The 20,451-nt window shown below is 42.5% G+C and overlaps 1 protein-coding gene across 1 annotated transcript in view; it reads right to left on the reverse strand.

Moving 5' to 3' along the window:
- Positions 1–10,127, reverse strand: part of fgf5 (fibroblast growth factor 5) — a 22,682-nt gene extending 12,555 nt beyond the window's left edge. The window contains exons 1-2 of the mRNA XM_050051228.1: positions 9,377–10,127; positions 4,768–4,871 (exon numbers count right to left, since the gene is read on the reverse strand). Coding sequence (XP_049907185.1) covers positions 4,768–4,871; positions 9,377–9,587 — 315 coding nt within the window. The 5' untranslated portion in view covers positions 9,588–10,127. The remainder of the gene's footprint in view (positions 1–4,767; positions 4,872–9,376) is intronic.
- Between the last annotated feature and the right edge of the window lie 10,324 nt (positions 10,128–20,451).

A 20,451-nucleotide genomic window follows, 5' to 3' on the forward strand; every position in this document is an offset into this window, starting at 1 on the left:
CATTATTTTGCAGCTGTGTTAATCAAATCAGGTTGGGTTTCCATTACGCGTGCCAAACGTGCCAAACGGTGCCAATCCCCTTTGATCTGACATCAGATGTGACGGGACAGTCAATATAGAGATACATTTATGTGCTGATTGCAGATAGTTGCATTGAATAGTGGTTTTGTGGGTATTTATTGCATCGTTAATGTGCCTGACATTCTGGAAACCTGCCTGTGAGGTTTGGTGACGTGTGCGCACTGTCCGCCGGTCAGCCAAACTTCGGCTTACACCTGCTGCGCTGTAGACCTGGTTTCAGCTGGTGAGCTTTTAGCACACCTTCGGCGAAGCCTTTTGGCACTAAACTGTCACTGCCCCAAGCTGGATCTGTCGACACCTCCCCCTGCTGCACCGCCACACCCATTTCAGCGCACCTCAGTCTGCCAAACTACCAAACTGAGCGCGCCTCGGGTTGCGCTGCTCGAAACTAGCTCTGCGCGGGGTTCGCCACCCTGCGCCGCGCCGGGAAACTAGAGGCTATGTTGAGGACGTACCTAAAAATGACTCAAAGTTCATATGGTTCTGAACACCGGTCTCCTGGGGAAAGTCCTATGTTTTATTACCCATCCATCACCCCAATCTGCCTCCTTCCTCGACCACTCGGGACTGCTTCCTTATCTACTTCCGTCAGCGTATTGGTCACATGATCGCTGCCTTCCAAAACATGTAGATTATGCATGAATACTGGCTCATGAATACACGGAATACGTACAAATTATAGTGCATTATTTTCGTAGGAAAACATACAAACAGTGCATTAATATAAGCTAATATAAGTGTATTGTTTTTCCTTGAGGGACTTCCTGGATCCCTCCTTCCTGCTGGACAGGATCAACCTCAGCCTGATGATGTCATGCAGACACAACAAAACCAGCCATAAACAACAGATGATCGACCTTTGAGCTGGGGCAGAAGGAGTGGATGTGAAAAACTGAATTTTTATTGCTGACATTTGGACAGTTTGGACATGAAATGAAGCGGCAGATGAGACCAGACTGCAGACATGTTGGACCACAAAAAAGACCACAAGGAAATCCTCCTGAGTCAGACTGTGGCTGTGCATGACAAACATCCAGCAGAACTGAAATGATGATCAGGTTTCAGTTTGATGCTCCGCAGTGTGCTGTTGTGCTTTGTCCCATTATTTCCTCCTATCATCCACGTCGGCCCAGTTTGGGTTTATATTTAAATCGTGTTTGGGATGTGCTTTGACCGCGACAAAGTTTGTAATTTTCTCTCTATATAAGCTGGAATGACAGCTGAATATGTGTCTGCTGGTGGACAGCTCACAGTCGCATTAGTACATTTCTAGAAAGCCGTGACTGAGAATGCACTTTGAGGAAAGACGCCACATCACTCCCCACTGACAGGGTTTCATGAAACAATACCGGGAGCTGAGGGGGCATAAATCGCAGTTGCTCAGCATGCACACCCGCTGCAGCTCACAGACTCTCCGCTCTCTGATTGTTGCTCGCCTGGCTGATTGTTTACTCAACATATTGATCTTCACTTTGTGGCTCACTCCTCTGTATATTATCAGCTGTCCCAGACAGGACTTAATCTGCTCTACCCATTAACACATGCTAATAGGGAGCTGCTTCTATCTATACGCCTGCCAACGCTCCCACAGATGACTCGTCAGTGCGGCTGGCTGCTGGCTGGCCGGCCGGCCTGCTTACGGCACTGAGGCCAAGCTGCTGTGGGCAGATTTGGGCTTACTGTGTGTTTGGGGGGATTTGAAAGTCTTCGAAACTGTGGCTAAAGATTACAGCAGTATGCCATGACATGCTGATGTCAGATTTGGGGATTTTGTCATGCAGCACAGATGCAAAGCTGCACAAACTAATAAATATGACAAATATAGCTGCACTATGCAGGGTCTGATGAGAAATACATCCGTTTCATATGTCCAGAAGACGTTGGGCTGCAACAAAGAGAGGAGCAACATCTCAGCTGCAAATGAGATGCAGATTCACAATGTTTGGCCAAATTGCATTCTGGTGCCAGGTATGGACACTGGCAGGAGGTGTGCTCAGAACACAAGAAATGCTTCATCACAATCAGAAGTAAACAGCAAAAATTCATCCTTGATCTTTGGAAACAGCACAACAAAATAATCTGACCATGAGATGCAGTGGGAAGCACAGAGAAGTCGTCAGGATGCTTCAAACAATATTTGCTTGTTGAGGAGAACTTTTTAAAACTGATACGTAATTTGAACTCTCTCAAGATTTTTTCATCCTTCTCACAACTTCCTCTGACACTTTCCATATGCACAAGAGAGTCAGCCGTTAACAACATTAGTACGTTCATTCAGAAAAAGATAGTTCACAGATGTGAGTGCTCTTATAATGAATATTTTTTATTTTAGCTTCATATAGCTTTTTAGCCTCTCATCCACTCAGTTTTCGGTAACAGCGTTAGTCGGCTTTTCTCAGCAAAAATATCTCTGATAAATACACTGTACACTACCTGCTTAGTACAGCAGACAAAGTTAGCGACTTGGAGGCAGTAGGTGAAGAAGTACTCAACTCTTATACTTAAGTGAAGTAAAACAAAGCTTTCTCATTCCCATGATATCAGATACCTTTGCTTTGACAGCCCCTCTGCATCTGATAGTGAAACAGCACCCTTTTAGCATATCTATGTGATGCACCACTGGAACAAACTGGAACACGTGATTAATGTTGTGAAACTGTCGCAGTTAGGTTCAAGAAAAAAGATCATGTTAAAAAAAATGCGTTTGTTGTTTGGTGACTTTTGGTGTCAAATGGGAAAGTCTGGTTTTGTTTGACCTCTCCGCCTCTTCTCCCTCACGACCTATGCAGACTTTCTGACTCTTTATACTACATCAGTTGCTCTGAGCATCAAGTGTTGCCGTTACACAGGAGTTAGCTGAAACCTGGTGCATCTTACAAAGACTCTAAAGGGTGTCTTTGGCATTATAATCACACACTGAGGGGCACGACATGGTGTTGGTATTTGACTCACTGGAAACAAGAACGAGCTGAGTAAAACTGCAAAAGTGTAATCAAAGTGCCAAAAGTAAAAGTATAAAGATGTCAATATGCCAAATTGCAAATTTCAGAACAATGTTTATCATATTATTGGATCAAAATGATTGATGCATTAATGCAGTCATCACTTTAATCAGTCCTTCCAGAAAAATGCGAGTGAGTGAGTTTTTTTGTGATTGTTGCGGGCAAAAATCCTTGATTATGCGACACGTTTTCTTAAAAAATGTGATGGAATATGCGGGATATTTACTGTATGTAATTTTATGCTATGAAACTGCGGGAACTTGCAAAAACTGCGGTTTGATGAAAAAGAGAACAAAAAAGTGATTCCCCCAACACCCTGTTCTCACTAGGCTACTACCTTAATGTAAAGAGTCATTTCTAATCACTTCCGATGATAAGCAAGCATACTACATCACAGAGAGTGCAGGGAATATTTAAGTTCTCATCTTGTTTTATTTCAGACCTTAATAAACACATGGCTCAAACTTACAAAACATTGCTGAGTCAAACAAGTTCTGTAGCTTTACAAAAGAATATGCTACAACTTCTGTAAAGATGAATAAAAAAATATAAAAAAATAAAATGTGTGCTTCCTGCACACATTTTATGCACACATTCGATGACATTCATGTCGCGTAATTACGTCACTTCATAACATTCCCAAGGCAACAGGGGGAAAATGGCTGCTCATGTGTTAACGCAACATTTTTCAACTTTCTGCAAAGATATATGTGACTTTTTTGCAACGAAAATGCGGGAATTATGAAATCATGCAAGCCCTGCATATTTTGTGCATTTTGCGTGGAAATCAGCGATTTATCTATCATCTATGAAAAAATATGTGGACTTTGGCTGAGTATGCGTTGAATTATGCGATCGCATAATCGCATTTTTCTGGAGGGACTGTTTAATGTTGCAGCTGATAAAAGTGGATTTTCATTTCAATTAATTCTGAACATCCCTCTAGGAATCAATAAAGTCAAACATTATCTTACTTAAAATATCCCTAAAATAATCCAGAATACTTTATTTACTGATTATATTTTTATGTATATTTGCAAAACACATTATCAGTTAAATGTAGTACGTAAAAAGTGCAATAGTTGCTTCTGAGTTGTAGTAAAGTAGAAATATAAAATGGCAGAATATTCAAGGAATGTACAAGTGCTTCAAAATTGTAACAAGTACAGTACTTGGGTTCAGTACTTAGTTACTTTCCACCACTGCTGGCGAGTGAACATGGTGGAACATTTGGCAGCTAAAGAGACAAATCTCTTCCGCAGGAGTTAGTGGGGACCAAACTGGAGAGTGAGTCTTGAAGTTACACAAACCAGCGGGATGATAATTTTGTGTTGTGTCTCCCAGATGTGAAAATAGGCAGCTGTTTGCTAACTTTGTAACATGGTATAGGTCAGGATGTGTGTCTGTCTTGGCCAAACAATCAACTAGTGCAGTTTTAAATGAGTCTTCAGCATTAACTAAATTAAACATTAGCATGAAGTTATCGCTTTTACCCTCATGGCCAAGTACACATTTGAAGAGCCATTCCAGCTGTAGGATTGGACAACAACATTTCAATCATCACTTGTTAAGTAAAAATAACACGTAGTAACCCTGCACAGTCGGTGGTATTTGTGCACTGAGGCTAAGTTTAAGAGTTCAGGGTGACGAACAGAAGCAGTTTGTGAAGCGTGTGGATACTTACAGTGGCGTAGAGCCGTCCTCTTTTATTCATGGCCAGGAATCTGTTACTGTAGACCCCTTTGATGCCGATGACCCCCTGAGAAACCGCGAAGAGCTCCAGGACACCTGGGAGGACAAACAACATGCTCTGATGATTGATGGACGACGAGTGTATTTTTACTCTCCTTGTCATTTTCTATGTCTCGTTGCTGCTCCGCACTCAAGTGGACACGATCTGCTCTGCTGTCCTGTCGGCTCAGTCATCCAGGTCGGCTGCACTCTGCTTGATCTTAGTAGTTAGATAACTGGCGTTCGAATGGGGCAATGAGCAATTTGTATCTTTATCAACTTTCTTTAGCAGTCAGAGTGAATTTCACTTTTAAAAAGAGGGTGAGCGTAGTAGCAGCGATCCAAAAGGAACAAACAAGGATGAGTTTTGCTTTCATGGCCTTTTTGGCTGCACGCTCACAGCAACATCCTCCAGTGTGAAGAAGTTGCACATGGCAGTTTGCAACTGTGTTAAATTTTAATTAAATCATTGTCATGTTTCATCACCCCTACGACACAAACTAATCAAAGTCATGCAAGTGCAACAGAACACTGCAGCTGAAATGAGAGCTGAGCGAGCAGCAACTTCAAGGTCTAAAAAACGAAGCCAACGCTCCACAGGAGTGGGTGGGTCCAACAACCACCGACTGTCATCTGGGAGGCCATTGTTCACGTCACGTATGATTGTAAAGCCAAACCTTGTTCTTTTTTTTAAAATCCCAACCATGTGCTTTTGTTGCCTAAACCTAATCACGTGGTTGGCTAAACGTAACCACATGCATTTGTAGTAGAAGAAAAAAAAACTTTGTGGTGTGTTACTGACATAGTGCGTTTTTTTATTTTGAAAGAGCCTGTATGCAAACTGTACATTTCCTGTGAAAACTGGAGTGTGTTTTAAAAACACACAATACATGTAAAAGACTGAAGTTGGGATGGCGTCCCAGAATGTCAACTATCAACAACATATTCTCACTCTTGGGGCGTCGGTGGCTTAGTGGATAGAGCAGGCGCCCCATGTACAAGGCTGTTGCTGCAGCGGCCCAGGTTCGACTCCAGCCTGTGGCCCTTTGTGCATGTCACTCCCTCTCTCTCTCTCTCCCCCCTTTCACACTTGTCTGTCCTGTCAAATAAAGGCTAAAAAATGCCCCAAAAAATATCTTAAAAAAAACAAAACATATTCTCACTCCGACCTCGTCACATCCAGGTACAGCATGCAAGGTATTCTGGGTGTGTTGGTTGTTGACGTTCTGGGACGCCGTGTCAAGTTCTGACTGTTACATGCATTGTCTTCTCTCAAAGTATACCTCTGTTTTCACAGGAAATGTACAGTTTGCATACAGTCCCTTTCAAAATAAAAGCACTACATCTGTGAAACACCAGGAATTTAAGTTTTTTTGCCTTCAGCAACAAACACATGTGGTTGGGTTTAGGAAAAAAGAACAGGGTTTGGCTTTATAATCTCACAGGACGCAAAGACTCTCTCAGGTGAAAGTCCGTGTTTGTTTGACCCATCCACCACCCTTCCCACAGCCCTACTTGGACTGCCATGTTTCCCCCTGACACCACTGAGTGCCATTAACTATAACAGCAACCAGCTGCATATCATGCCGACATTAATGGACTGCTTTTTCGTTGGTGTCTGACGCAGGAAGTCACTGCCCAAGCATTGGATTTCCACAACGTCGGAGTGAGACCGAGTTGCATTCAACGCACTCCAGGGCACCCTGCACGTCATAGCGATGTGAGAAGTTCACGCCCAAGCATTGATATGTGACAAGGTCAGAGTGAAAATGTGTTGGTTCCAGCACAGACAATAAATAAAGCGTGAACAAATATGAAGCTGAAAATGAGCATGATAGGTCCTCTTCAATCATGAGTTATAGTATAGTGGATACTGTATGAGAAGAATCAGAATAAATATGTCACTCTGTCTTTTATGATAAAGAAAATATGATCTGGGCATCAGCCCTTTCCTACCCAAGTATGTATTTTTTTCTGCTCTAACCTCTTGGCACACTGACTGTAGGGTGAGTTCGGGTGCCAGGAAATGCACAACAGTGGGTCGTGCCAATGTACAGTAGGTTCTTCTAAAACTTTTGGGCCTTTGTGCGACACTAAAACTCTAAACTGAAACCCAGACTGATGAAAATCAGGATAACAACCCTGGTGAAAAGGGGAAACTCATCATGATGGACAGAGATCTACTGACACAGTGTTGTAAAACCATTATATAAATCTACCAAGGTCAGCTAAGTACCCCAGAGTGAATGACAAGTCAAAATAAAAGGACACTTAAGTGTTATCCCAGATGAATATTGTCTCTGCGGCGACTCAACTGTGTATCAAGTACTGTCCGAGGTATTCTGTGAGGCAGTGATATGAAACGTAATGCAGTGTGATGGTAAGAGAATCTTCATATTACAAATCCAAGACGGCCAGTCTCCTGCTCGTCTCCAGCGCTGTCATGCAGGATTCAAAACCACATGGCTGTCGTGTTGAAATCCATGTAACCTGACAACTCTTCTAAAGGGGACCATGAAATGGAGGCACAAGTGCACTTTCACGGTGAGCTTCGGCTGTTTCGTCAGCGGAGCAGCGATGAGGGATCTGATGGGGCAGTAAAAGCTGAAAATCTGATTTATGACTTTTGTCTTCTGGCCGAGAAGAGACAGGACGAAGATTCACAAACAAGATGCTGAAAGATCTGGAATGAAAAACTGCTGTATTTAACAATGTATTCAAAGTTTTAAAAAAATGTTTCCAGTCATGCTGATAGTCATAATTTGTCTTGGTCTGGATGCAGCTGAAAACTGTTACGTCACTGTTTATATCTTTCTGAGTTTAAGTGTTGATCTTATTTTCTGTATAAATTCAGAGATGTTTTCAAATGGAGGGAATGTTGATATTAGTCATCTCTGATATTTTAAGACATCGTCACTCTCTCAAAACATCAGAATCTGTGACCCAGAACCAGAGTCCCTGAAAAAATCGTTGAGTTTTGTGAGTTGTTGAGTGGTTAGGGCTGAGGGTTATAGGTTAGGTCATGGATTCTGACGGTGTAACATACTGACATGTTTCAGTCTCTGTCTTATTCTCAAGTTACATTTGAAATTTCGGCACTTTTTACTACAGGTAGACTGATGAATCCTCTGATATATGCGGGCCAATATACGGGATATGTTTTTAAACCACGCTGATTAAATTACAGGACCCTGGAGAAATACTTCAAACCACTTTGGGCACTTCGATTGCTTTTTTATTTTGTGTCATGCACACTTACATGTGCCTAACCCTCATGGCTTTACAAGACACAACTACAATGACACTGCAGTAAGTATCAAAAGTACATGTTATTTAACTACCCAGAATCCTCTGCCTTCACTCTCAGACCTGGCATAGAAACGCAGCCACAAACAAAGTTCACTTTCTGAAACAAAACTCACATTTTTCATGATCATCCAACCAAAAAAAATCAACATCGATGGAGGTCATCTTACTGAAAATTAAATTCCTTATGTCGTCATATACAGGACAGTAAAACTCATTCTCAGCTTCACCTAAATACCACAACAACCAAATCCTGTCCTCCTCTGGGGCGGTGTTAAACCTTCCAGTCTCTGAGACTAATGGTGACGTTCCTGAGTGCAACTGTGCACACAGGGATCTCTGTCTTTTATTCAGATTATATAGCTGTTCTTTATGAGACTATAAATTTGTAGCTTTGGTTTATAACATATGTCAACAGACTCTTTTTCTCTGAACATGCTTATATCAGCCATCTGGATTGCAAAATAACTTTATGTCTTTTTTAAGTCACTTGTGTGTTGCACTTTATTTCTTTATTTGAGACCAATAAAAGTAAAATTGTTGAATTTGCATCCAAAACAAATATATTTTTACTAGATTTGAAGGAAAACAGTCGGTTTCCATAACAGACAATCTTTATTGTACATATTTGTTTTATAGTTTTTAAAAGCGCCTTTTTTGTCAATTTTCTCTTCTATATTTAAGTTGAGTCTTGCAGTACTTTGCTTATTTTTATTCCTCTTATTGCATGTTTAATGTTTGCGCCAAAAACCAAAGCGAATTCCTTCTAAGTGAAAACTTGGCAATAAATCTTTTTCTAATAATAGTCTGATTTTAAGGTGGATATTTTTTGCAGTGTGAGGAGTACCGTTGTTGTGATGACAATCGTGCTGACTGGCAATCCAACACATCCTGGTGTCTCTCTGCTGCACCTGTTACTGCCACAAATAGTCTACCTGCCAACATCCCGGAGAGACACAAACAAGGCTCGTCAAGCAGATGCCCGCTGCTCAGATATTTCACAGGGTCAGGCAGCCTAAGTTTAGGTGCGCGGTCCTTACACTCTTCCTGTGTAAATCATTATTGTTAGAACTTCCTGGGGTGGCATCTAAAATAGACACGACTGCAAACACAAGGGGATCAATTAGAGCGAATGCAGGAATGTAGATCCAAGTGCGCATTCTCAGCGGGACGCGCAGGATTCATGTGCGCGTCACACGTTTATAATTTAGTAGTTGGCTTCTCTGTGCACCGTGAAACCGGAGTGAATGACTTACTCAGCTGGTTGGGCTCATGGCTGCCGTTGACTCTGCCGTCGGGATGAATCTGGAGATGGAAGCCGATGCCAACCCTACAGTAGAGCCTGCAAGTCCTGCGTCCCGAACGGATCCCCTCCTCCAGAAGTTGGCGCTCCAAAGAGACGTGCTCTGCTCCGGCGGCGGCGCAAATCAAGTGAGCGACGGTCAGAAGGTAAAGAGGAACATTCATTCTTCCAAAAAGGAGACACTCGCTAGGCCACTTCCAGCATTTTGGTGTCGCTCCTGAGGTCTGGGCACCACGAACCGCGCGCACACACGCATGCAGCGCTCCTGGGCATTACCCCGGCTGCAGTAGCTGGAGTAGTTCTGCTGGCACGGGGATATTTATAACGCCAATGATCTCACTACTCGATGCATGCCTGAGCTCTAAAGGACGCTCTTTCATCCAGATTTTGTCGCCGAGATGCCACTCCTGCTCAGCACCGATCCACAGCAGTGGGGCGTGAAGGAAGCGCGACTGACACCGCACATTTTCCAAGGAATCGTCCGCGCCAGGACGCACTAAGCGCGGCATTTTACGCACAGGGAGACATCGTTTTAACACATCGAGGACGCGATTAACTCACACACTAAAAGACGTGAAAATGTGTCTCTTCTGGCGGCGCTTCTCTCCATATGAGAAGAGTTGAATCTAAATAACGACCCGTTAACGCAGAGGGAAGGACGCTGGGGTTCAGACAGCAGAGATCATCAGGTGGTGCAGCAGAGTTTAAACACTGGCTCACCGGGAGACTCAGGCAGCCGTATTTATAGGCTTTAGTCCACCTTATCATCTGATACGTCCACATGCTTCCAGGAGAAGCGTCTGTCAGGCTGCCTCATGTGCTCTGAGCAGGGAGCAGTGGCAGAGGAGACACTGTGATCATCAGACTGTAGATTCTTGCAAAAATTGAAAGCAGAAAAACATACTGTGCACTTTGTAAAAACACAAAATTCTTCTTTTTTTCAATGCAATTTTATTTGTCATATTTATATCCTATTTTTTAATTTTCTTTCCTCCCATAAAATTAAATCTCCTGCTACCTTATGTCCTCTCAGAACCATCTAAATAAGTATTTAGGGTGACAGCTTTTGCAGTTGGTGTCCCAGCAACAGTCATGTGACCCGTGAAAGTGTCCTTGAGTAAAACACTGAGTGCCCCAGATAAGAATTTCACCCACAAGCAACACAAACATTAATTTAAACTGATTAGTTGCAGTATAAAATCATTACATCCTCTCCTCTGATTTAAGTCGTTAAACAGGTTAATATTCAATATTATCGTGTTATATAATGTATGTAAAGTATCAGCTCTGGCTTGGTTATGACACCAAACAATCACACACATACGGAAATTGTCTATAATGAAAAGATATTCTGGTACAAATTCTCCCACACCAGCTGAGAAATAAGAATTAATGAGACATTTGGTTAAAAAAATATAATAAATCTGAATAGGTGACAAAAGGTCACAGGTTCGTTTCTTCCCTATGTGTCTTTGAGCAAAACACTGACATCCAAACAGCTGATTCATTTTCTGTTGCTCTGAATTTGGCAAAAAAAACAAATCATGCAGTCAGTGCCTGTTTCTGACCTTTGTTCTGCCAGTTAACGCAGTATCAAACCAAAACCTGCAGAGAAACAATTTAAACGAGAATGTTTTGATGCCCTAAAGTTCAGCATTTTATCTGAGCAAAAAATTTAAAAAAAAAAAAAGTTTGACAACTTGCAGAAGGAAAAGCACAGGTGTAAATAATAAAATTATAATAGCTGAATTCCATTCAGCGGCCTCAGGGTGAGGCAGGCTGGCTCGCTTTTCTTTACATCTCTTTTCATGAGTGAAAAACAATTTGAATTTCTTGGGACAGAGACTGAAAGTATGTCCTCTCTTCCCTATCTGAATGATTCATCACTTGTCACCTGACTTTATAACAACTTTTTTCCACCCCATCCTTGACTGAGGCCGTTTGCAACAGGTATAAACTCTTTTGCCTTTAGACGTGATCCAACACATTGAACAAACAAATTTTGTGACAAACATCCTGAACCCTGAATGTGAGCAGGAAGTGTTTCAATGCAACAACTAACTCTGGAAAACACACTCTTAATGTGTCTTACACATGTTGCTGAAACCTCAAACAGAGAGCTGGAGGGATGATGTTTATCTGTCGTCCAACCTGCAAGTTAGCATCAGTGTGGTTTCCTTGAAAAACAAGCCTATGGAATTTTAGATTTAGATTTTGGATCACTGCAGAAAATAAGCTCTGTGAGTCCTGTACCATGAGTAACCTGCAAAAAGCAGTGTAATGGGTAAAAATATGTATATGTATAAATTAACGGGTGCAGGCATGGTGTAAATGAACAACAGGCGGGTGGGCAGCGGGTGAGAACAATTTTTTTTTAGCACAAAACAAAGTAAAAAGATGTGCAGTGTACGTGTAATATTTTGACATCTAAATCACTATTATCTAGCTGCAACTCCTCTTATTTTGAAAGTCAATGAAAGTTAAACCTTTGACCCCGTTGTCACCAACAGAGAGGACTCCAGCCATGAAACTTTGCAGCCTGAGGATGAGGTGGCAGCCTACATGGAGTTCAAGACACCCAAGGAGGATCCTTCTAAGGTGTTAAGGTGGTGGGAGGAGCATGCTAACATGTTTCCTAACCTGGCAGTGATTGAATGTTTTCATCATCCAGTGAAAGAGACGTCTCCTCTGCTGGATTTGTAGTTCACGAATGGAGAACTCAGCTTAATGTGAGTGACTGTAGCCTGTGTGTTTAATCAAGGGTGCAGGTTGGGTCACAGGACTTTTATTAATGGGTGCAGGTGAATGCGGCTTTGACTGAGGGTGCTTACAGACCTAGTCGTCTTGCTTTGGTCTGAATCAGGGACTAATTCTGACAGTCTCAGTCTGGTTGTTTTGGTGTGCACCTGAGTGTGATTGCTGTGTTCACACCTGCCCAAACGAACCACACTGAGGGGGCAAACAACTTGAGTTTGATTAAACCAAACCAAACAGGGCAGGTGTGAAAACACCCTTAGACGTCATGACGGGTAATTAGTTGGTTCAGGTACTGAGCTTTACGGGTATGGGCGGGAGTGAGTTTTCAAAAATGGACCCGTACAGGACTCTGCTCTGTGACCAACAAAAGTTTACAATACTTGGACATTTTGTTGAGCAGGAACAGCTTCACAAATGAACACCACTTTTATGGCTTTTGAATGCAATCACCAAAAGTAAATAGCTAACATCATTTTTTCTATAATCAAACTACACTTCGGTCGCATAACGTAACGTCGCCACCACAATGACGTTCTGTGGTTTCATTTAGCCACTTGTTAGGTACTGTCTTTTTTAAGACATGTAAAGGCTTCAACATTTATGTATTTTATGTCACAGAACAAAACATTAAAGTCTCTGAGGTATGTGTTAACCACAGACCTTACTTCAGGCGTCGAACCAAAAACCCATTGACTAAGAGACGAGGGGACCGGGAGTGAAAAAATGCTAACTTATTTCCAGGTCTAGGACTCATTTACCACTCTATTGGCCTTAGATTACACAAGGACATCACTTGCAGTAGAGTCACACTAGAAAGGGATGTCTTTGTGGCCATTATTGGCAGCAGGAATGTTTTTGCAGTTTTTTACCCAAAGTCTGGAAAAATATGAAACATATGTTTTGGTTACGGAAAAGGACAACCATACAGCTATCAGATTAATGACATCTTACCTTTATTTCTGCTCTTTGCTGACATTTGCTTCTAAAAATACGTACAGGTACTTAATGACTCAAAATATACTTCTACACCAGTTAAAGATGCTAAACACGGGCCACTCCGAAAGCATCCATGTGATACTGTATCACTGCAGCACATGTTCACTGTTAAGCTTATTAATTTTCTATCTTCACATGCATTCATTGTAATCCCGTCCCTCATTGTTTTCAGGGGCCCAGCTATGTTTGAATTTGATTACCTCGCGCCCGGCGGTGGATTACAGCCTGTATAGGAGCCTAATTGTCTCTGGCACACAGAGCCGGGGCCGAGCCCACATTACCTTTTATGTAAACAGCAGGGCAGTGTTTAGTCCCACTGTTCTAATGGCCAGTCATTCCTGTGAGGCCATTCCAGTAACAGTGAGGTAATCCTCCTGAGTCGTATAAACATGGATGATCCTGATTGATTCTCCCGCCCCATTGATCCCAGCTTTTAGCAGCTTTTTAGTCTAAGCAAACAGCAGACAGCAGGTTCTGCTGCGGCCCTGAACCGTCTGAGCTCAGAGACGATGATCAATCTGAGGGTCGAGGGCAACGTTTGGGAGCATCTGACCTGCCAAAGCCTCAATCATCAACATAATGACAGTGCGCCTCTGATGTCCAGGGGTGGTAAATAGTCTGCATAGTCATCATTGTAGAAAAAGTCCTTTGTGCTGTATCTTTAATACAAGGTCTCAGTTCAGCTTTAAAGAATCTGGATCAAAGTAAGAAAATCAAACTAGACGTGGAAGTTATATCTGTAGTATAAATGCAACTCTGCACGAGTTCTCAAGACTCTCTAAATTGTGAACGTATGTGTTTATGTGATGAAGGGTGAAAGTAAATATTGGTCAGGAGGGAAAACAATTAAAGGATGAAACATGTTGAGATGCCAACAGAGGTCAGGGAAGTTTCACTGATCTACAAGAAAAGAGAAGAAGATGCTCAAAGTGAAGGAATCAGGTCACAAGGGATTGTGTTTATGAGTTTGGGGAATAAGGAACCAACACGTTCTCACATACGTTTTCTCTTTTTGAAAGTAACTTCCGTTTTCACAGAAAATGTACAGTTTATGTTCATTAAATGCAAACAGTCCTTTTCAAAAGAGACTTCAAAAACTGGTTGAAAATAAACTTTAGGTTTACTTCTTTAGGGTTAGACGGCAAAAGTTCATGGTTAGGTTTAGGAAAAAATCATGGTTTGGCTAAAACGCTTGTTACTAACGTTATATAATGTCATGTGACTATATCAGTGGCGTAGTATGCTAAACATACTGGCACATTACGTCGTGAATAAGAAAGTCAACTGACTGATGGTTTCACATTGGACAGGAACAGTGGGCTCCGTGGTTAACACTTTCCAAGCCAGAGTATTATTTTTAAGTTGCCAGCCACCGCGAGCATTTTTGATCGTATTCGCTAATCTTTCAAGACCCACAGAATAATTTGTTCTATGAATATGTGAACAGTGTATATATGAAACTGAAGATGAGACCATCTGTTTTTAAACACACACAAATTTTTTTTTTTATTGCATTCATTTTTTTATCAACACTTGAATTTGTGCATTTCCATAAAAAACATTTCGTACAAAATGCTGACAAAAATGCATTTTTGTCAAAGAGTGTCATTTTCAAGTATAAAATCAGTTCCATGTTTCCTTATGTCAATTTGAATTGTATAGATAATAATAATAATGATGAAAATAATATTCTTTTTGAGTTATAGCCGAACACGTTGCCACGTTCAGTGTTCTGTTGTCTCCCTCTTCTCTGTGGTCGTTTCATCCCACCATACTTGTTTGTTTCTTTGTCCAAATTGAATTCAGAATGTTGATCAAAACAGGAATTGTTGGAGTCTGAGTCCATCAACATCTCCATGGTTTGTGCAATCGTAAACCTTACCATTGGCGCCGGCATTTTTGTGCAGTTTACAAGCTGTCTAGCAGATCTTCTTCTTTCTTTGTTTTTGGACACGGCAGTGCTGTTCTATTTCAGAAGATGTGTAACTGTACGTTCAAACCAACAGCGACCAGAGTTTCCAAAGCGGCGGAAGTCATTCATTTTCAATGAGAGCCCAGCGACTTGGGTGACCTCGTCGTCAGCCGCGCCTCTCGGAGGGGAGTTAAAACTCATTTTATTTTATGGTAATGAGCTCTGACGCAGTTCGGCGACAACCAATCAGAATGCTGACGTGCATCGATGAAGCAGGTCCCAGAGAACAAGCCATGTAACTTTGGTTCCTACAGCACACTTGTTCCGACAATGGATATCGACAAGTTTATTAGTTGTGTTGGCGCCCACTCAGTCCTTTATAACGTGTCGCTGTTCGGTTACAGAGACCAAAATAAAAAGAATGAGGCTTGGGACCGCATCGCGGAGGTAGTTGGTTGGTAGTGTGTAATGTGGGTAATAGAGGAGAGAATTGCCGGCTAATGTTGCGACGTAGCATGCAAGTCTTCCTTGCTTGGTTTGAATGGGATGACATACGTTTTCTGTTTCCATTGACCAAACATAACTTTCTGTAGGCCAACTATGAGCTTTTTGACTGGACAACAGCAAGCAGCAACTACACTGCTTTCAAGCCAGTAGTCGCTTTGCGGCTCCTTTAAATTGACAAGCACGATCGAACGTTCAATGATTCACGTGATGAGCGACTAGAGCGACCAAAGCTGCCACAAATATTTTTGACAGTCGTTCTTCTTGGGCGTCGGTGAGAGACTTTGCTTCTTTGGAAGCTTCTGGTGTGAACGTACACTAACAGCGCCCCCTATCTTATAACAATGCTCCGTCATAAATGACCAAAAATCTCTGGAATCACGAGGAAATTGGTTGAGTCCAGAGTCTGTTGGAGTCATCCACCTCCCCACCCTCCAGCCCTAGGTGAACTTTCTCGCTCTTTATACCATGGTAGTTACCTGGAGCGTCAACAAATGCTGCATCTGTGCATCACTGTCTGACACCGACGGTCTACTGACCAAGCATCGGCATTTGATGAGTTAGGAGTGAGACCTGGATGGAGTTTGGGAATGATGGTATGCAGGATTAAGAGGACTGAACAAAAGTGAGGCTGGAGCCTATCCGAGCTGACATTGGGTGAGAGGCAGGGTTCACCCTGGACAGGTCACCAGACTATCACAGGGCTGACACATAGAGACAGACAACCATTCACACTCACATTCACACCTACGGACAATTTAGAGTCACCAATTAACCTGCATGTGTTTGGACTGTGGGAGGAAGCTGGAGCACCTGGAGGAAACCCACGCTGTGATTGAGTGTGTCGTTCTTAAGAGCAGTTACAACCGTTAGTTGTGCAGCTAGGAATATGTTTTACCTTGCATGGCTCTTCACGTATTTGCCTTTACGTGGCTAAATACACAGATTTGATTTATTAGTAGTATCTTTCAGTTAACATGGTCACATGAGGAGCGTTATCGTGGCCAATCAATATCGTGTTGAACAATAATCTCGTCATATTGCCCAAGCCCAGAATTGTCTACTCTCAAGTCCGAGGTGTACAGTGGAGTTTTCTTTTAGCTGCTAACCCAAGAGCAATTTACAGTATTTTGTCTGGGTCACCAAAAGCATGGTCTACATCACTACTCTATACGTACTGTTTGACTTCAACAAGGTGAGCACTTGTCTTTCTTTCTGCAAAACACAAAGTCTTGAGACACACAAGAGTTTCCTTAAGCTCATCTCTGACAGTGTGCAGGTTTTCCAGTGTCATGCTTGCACTGATGTGGACAAATGAATTAGCTTCAGCCGTTGCTTGTCCTGCATGTACGGCTCAGAATTAATGAGCTGTGCCTCCGATGGTTGTATATTATTTTGCTCTGTGAGCCCTTGTCATGGGAGTCAAATTACTCGAGCACGCTTACTCTGTGTGTACATATTCTTTGGCCACTTAATATTTTAAAATGGTTCGCCTGGACTTCCCTGTGGTGGCTTGGCTGAGTCTCCTGCTACGGCTAAAGAGGTCAGCCAACTTCCCTTCATACTCATCAGCCCTGTTCATATATGATTTACAGTGTTTATACTAAGGCTTTGTACAAGAATGGAGACGTGCCCTTCAGTGTGAAGAGGCCATTTTCATCTACACACACAAACAAATTACTGCCAGTCGATTGTATTGACTTTAAGGAGCGTGATGTCAAATGCGTCCCTAAATCTACAAACACATTGCTAGACGTCCCCGTCAGCACTTCCCACCATCAGGAGCCCCTCTGGAGCTTCGCCGACATGCCGTCTGTTGCATTGAACAGCTACCACCGGCCATGTTGTTCCCACTACGCTGAGTTACAACAGATCCCCATTTCACTGAACCATCCGTCTCTCAAGGTTCAGGGCCTGCTCTGAAGGACAGCCCTGAGAAATGAGATGGCAGAGTTTGAGAGGAAGAAAAGTCACAGGGGGAAATGAGAAACACACTGAAGTGCGGAGACTGATCTAACTAAACCTCAGACTGAGGTGATCAACATAACGCTCTCTCGGTAATTAGCAGGACGAGGATGCTGCTGCTTGTTTGTTGGGTTTTTTCAGCTTGCTGTCTCTTGGCGGAGCAACAAAGCAACACCTGTTTACTTGTTACAGACCACCACCTGTCAGAAGAGGAAGGGAGGGTGTGTGTGTGTGTGTGTGTGTGTGTGTGTGGTGGGGGGTCTGATCCATTGTTCACAAGCCTCGCTGTGTGTGGAGGACCCTGAAAGAAAATGTAACTGGACCTCTATGACCAGGAATCTTATTTTTTTTAAAACCAAGTCAGCATGAGTTAATTCGGAGAGGGCACGTGGCTTCTCTGAGAATTCACCAGCAAGGACCACACCATCAATAAGATGTGTTTAACCACTTTATTAAAGGAAAACATTACTGATGTGTGGGGCTTGGACTGTCTGTGGGCCATCCACTTGGCTGAATGTGTTGTGGGGAAGATTTATCAAGGCATCTGCCACAGCATCTGGGCATGACGGATCGTCTTAGGACCCTACGTAAAGGAGAGGAAGAGAAAAACGAGGTGGGAGGGAGGAGCAAAGAATACAACCAGACAGGAGGAGCGGGTTCGGTGGGTATTTATCCAGGGAAGTGACAGAGTTGAGATGTGGTCTTTGACTATACAGAAAGCCCAACATTTCTTTTTTCGTCATTGTTTTCCCCATTGTGCAATCGGAACTCACACTAAAGTACCAAAAGTAGTTGTGTGAAGAGTGAAAAAAGAAAGTAGTTCAAATCCTGACTACTTTCTCATCTCCACCTGGCCACTGGCAAATTAATGTGTGAAGTAGGAGTACTTGTCAGATTATCAGTTTTGGAAAGTTGCAAACATTGTAGGATGCAGCTCCCAACTTCTAACTTTAGAAAGGTGTCTGCAGACCATGACCACGATCAGCCATCTAATGAACACTTGGTGTAAAGCACACTGAGGCTGCAGTCGAATGCTCAGAAAAATGATGTCCTGTGTATTTTTCCAAACACTTTTCCTTCACCTTGATATAAAGCATCATGGGGTCAAGGAGAGCTGTGAGGGAGAATCCAAGGACTTAGGAAAAGACAAATGTGGTGCTAAGAGAATCTGACTGCACATAACACTAGGTTCACCAGCAACTGCTGATGTTATTGACGTGGGTCAGCCAAAATGACACAGCAATGTTTCAAAGATGGACGACTAAAAGTGTATTTTACTTCGTCCCGTACATTCTTGAGTCTTTCAACAGACAATCCCACACACTGCTCCTGCTCTGCTTCACAATTCATTAGCAACACTAACATTTCAGTCCTCCTGGACCTTCGTCAAGAGTGTTCAACACCATTATTTCCAACACTGAGCTTCAATAGAAACTGCTTTTCACAGGTGTGCACAGGTGTGGGGGAATTAATCAGGTGTGGGTGTGTTTCTCAATAATTCACAACAGTGTGTGCACCTTATGTCACATACCCCACAAACCAAAGAACAAGGGAACAGAAAGCATAGGGAAAAACTCAAGCTCCTTACACTGTAAAGGTTATTTACAAGATTATGTACAAAATATGTTGATCTTATGAATGAACACATCTGCCCTCAGGATCATTTCACTCAGTTAGGAACCTCCCTAAGCAAAAGAGACTCTGATGCAGCTCTGCTGGTCCACACCTGCACTGTAATCACCTGATCTCCTCACCCAGCGGCACACCTGTAGTCCATTTCCTTACTATCTCCCCTGCTTTATATTTACCAGCTCTTTTTTTTACCTGTTGCCACACTCTGCTTTAAACTCTGAATCAACATCTGTGTGTTCAGAAGCAAAATAAAGATCAACCTAAGCAAGGATCAGTTTTATTGAAACCAGCCATGCAACTTAAGCGCACACCAGAAGTACAAAACAGTGTGCTACTCCACATATGTGCAGAACAGCATTCTGTGCACTCACATAGCCAAGAGTTAAAGTGCATGAGTGAACCCACCAGCAGTATTCGTCCTGGAACAGGTTCGGGTTCCTGCAGAGTTCGGGTCCAGTTCCCGAGGCTGAGGTGGTGAAGTGTGCTGGTTGGATTTCAGGTGATGAAATGTTCCCTGTGGAGGCTGCATTGGAGGTCTTCACCTCCCGGTGAAAACAGCTGAGAGCAGCTGATCGCAGTCCTAAACTTGGAGCAGGTCCAGCAGGGAGGAATGGAGCTGAAGCTTGTGCCTGACAGTGTGTTTGTGTGCTTCTGCTGGAATTTGACTTTGTGACATTCGTGCTGGAGAATAGTTAAAATATTTAAAATACCATTTGTTGCTGGTTAAAACATGAAAAAAAAAAACACAAAACCTTTACTAAGTCATATTTTTAATCAAAAGTTGGTTGCATTTACGCTCACATATTATGCTCGAGCAGACACACGTGAGAATTCATAGAGCCGTAAAGTGTTTTTGAACAGCCCTGTAGATTATTAGAAAACCTGCAACTGCAGTGTTTCAAAGTGACGGTGATGATGAGCCAGCCTGCTTGTCTTGAAAAACAATTATGTGTCTGCTGTGTGACTGGATTTTAAAGTAATGTAAAAACTGAAAGTATTTTAGAACTTATAAAGTTTTTACTCACCCCGTCATTATGTCACAGCCTTAACACATTATTTGGAAACGTTTTAATCTTTACTATATAATGACCAAAACTCTGTCTGTGTGTGTGTTCCACATTTTTCTCCTCACTGACTTGGTCAATCCATGTGAAATTTGGCACAGTGGTAGAGGGTCATGGGAGGATGCAAATGAAGCAATATTACATCAGTTGGCCAAAGGGGGGCGCTATAGCAACCGATTGAAATTGCAAACTTTGAAT

Source organism: Epinephelus moara, chromosome 8 (genome assembly GCF_006386435.1).
Source record: "Epinephelus moara isolate mb chromosome 8, YSFRI_EMoa_1.0, whole genome shotgun sequence".
Classification (NCBI taxonomy): Eukaryota; Metazoa; Chordata; class Actinopteri; order Perciformes; family Serranidae; genus Epinephelus; species Epinephelus moara.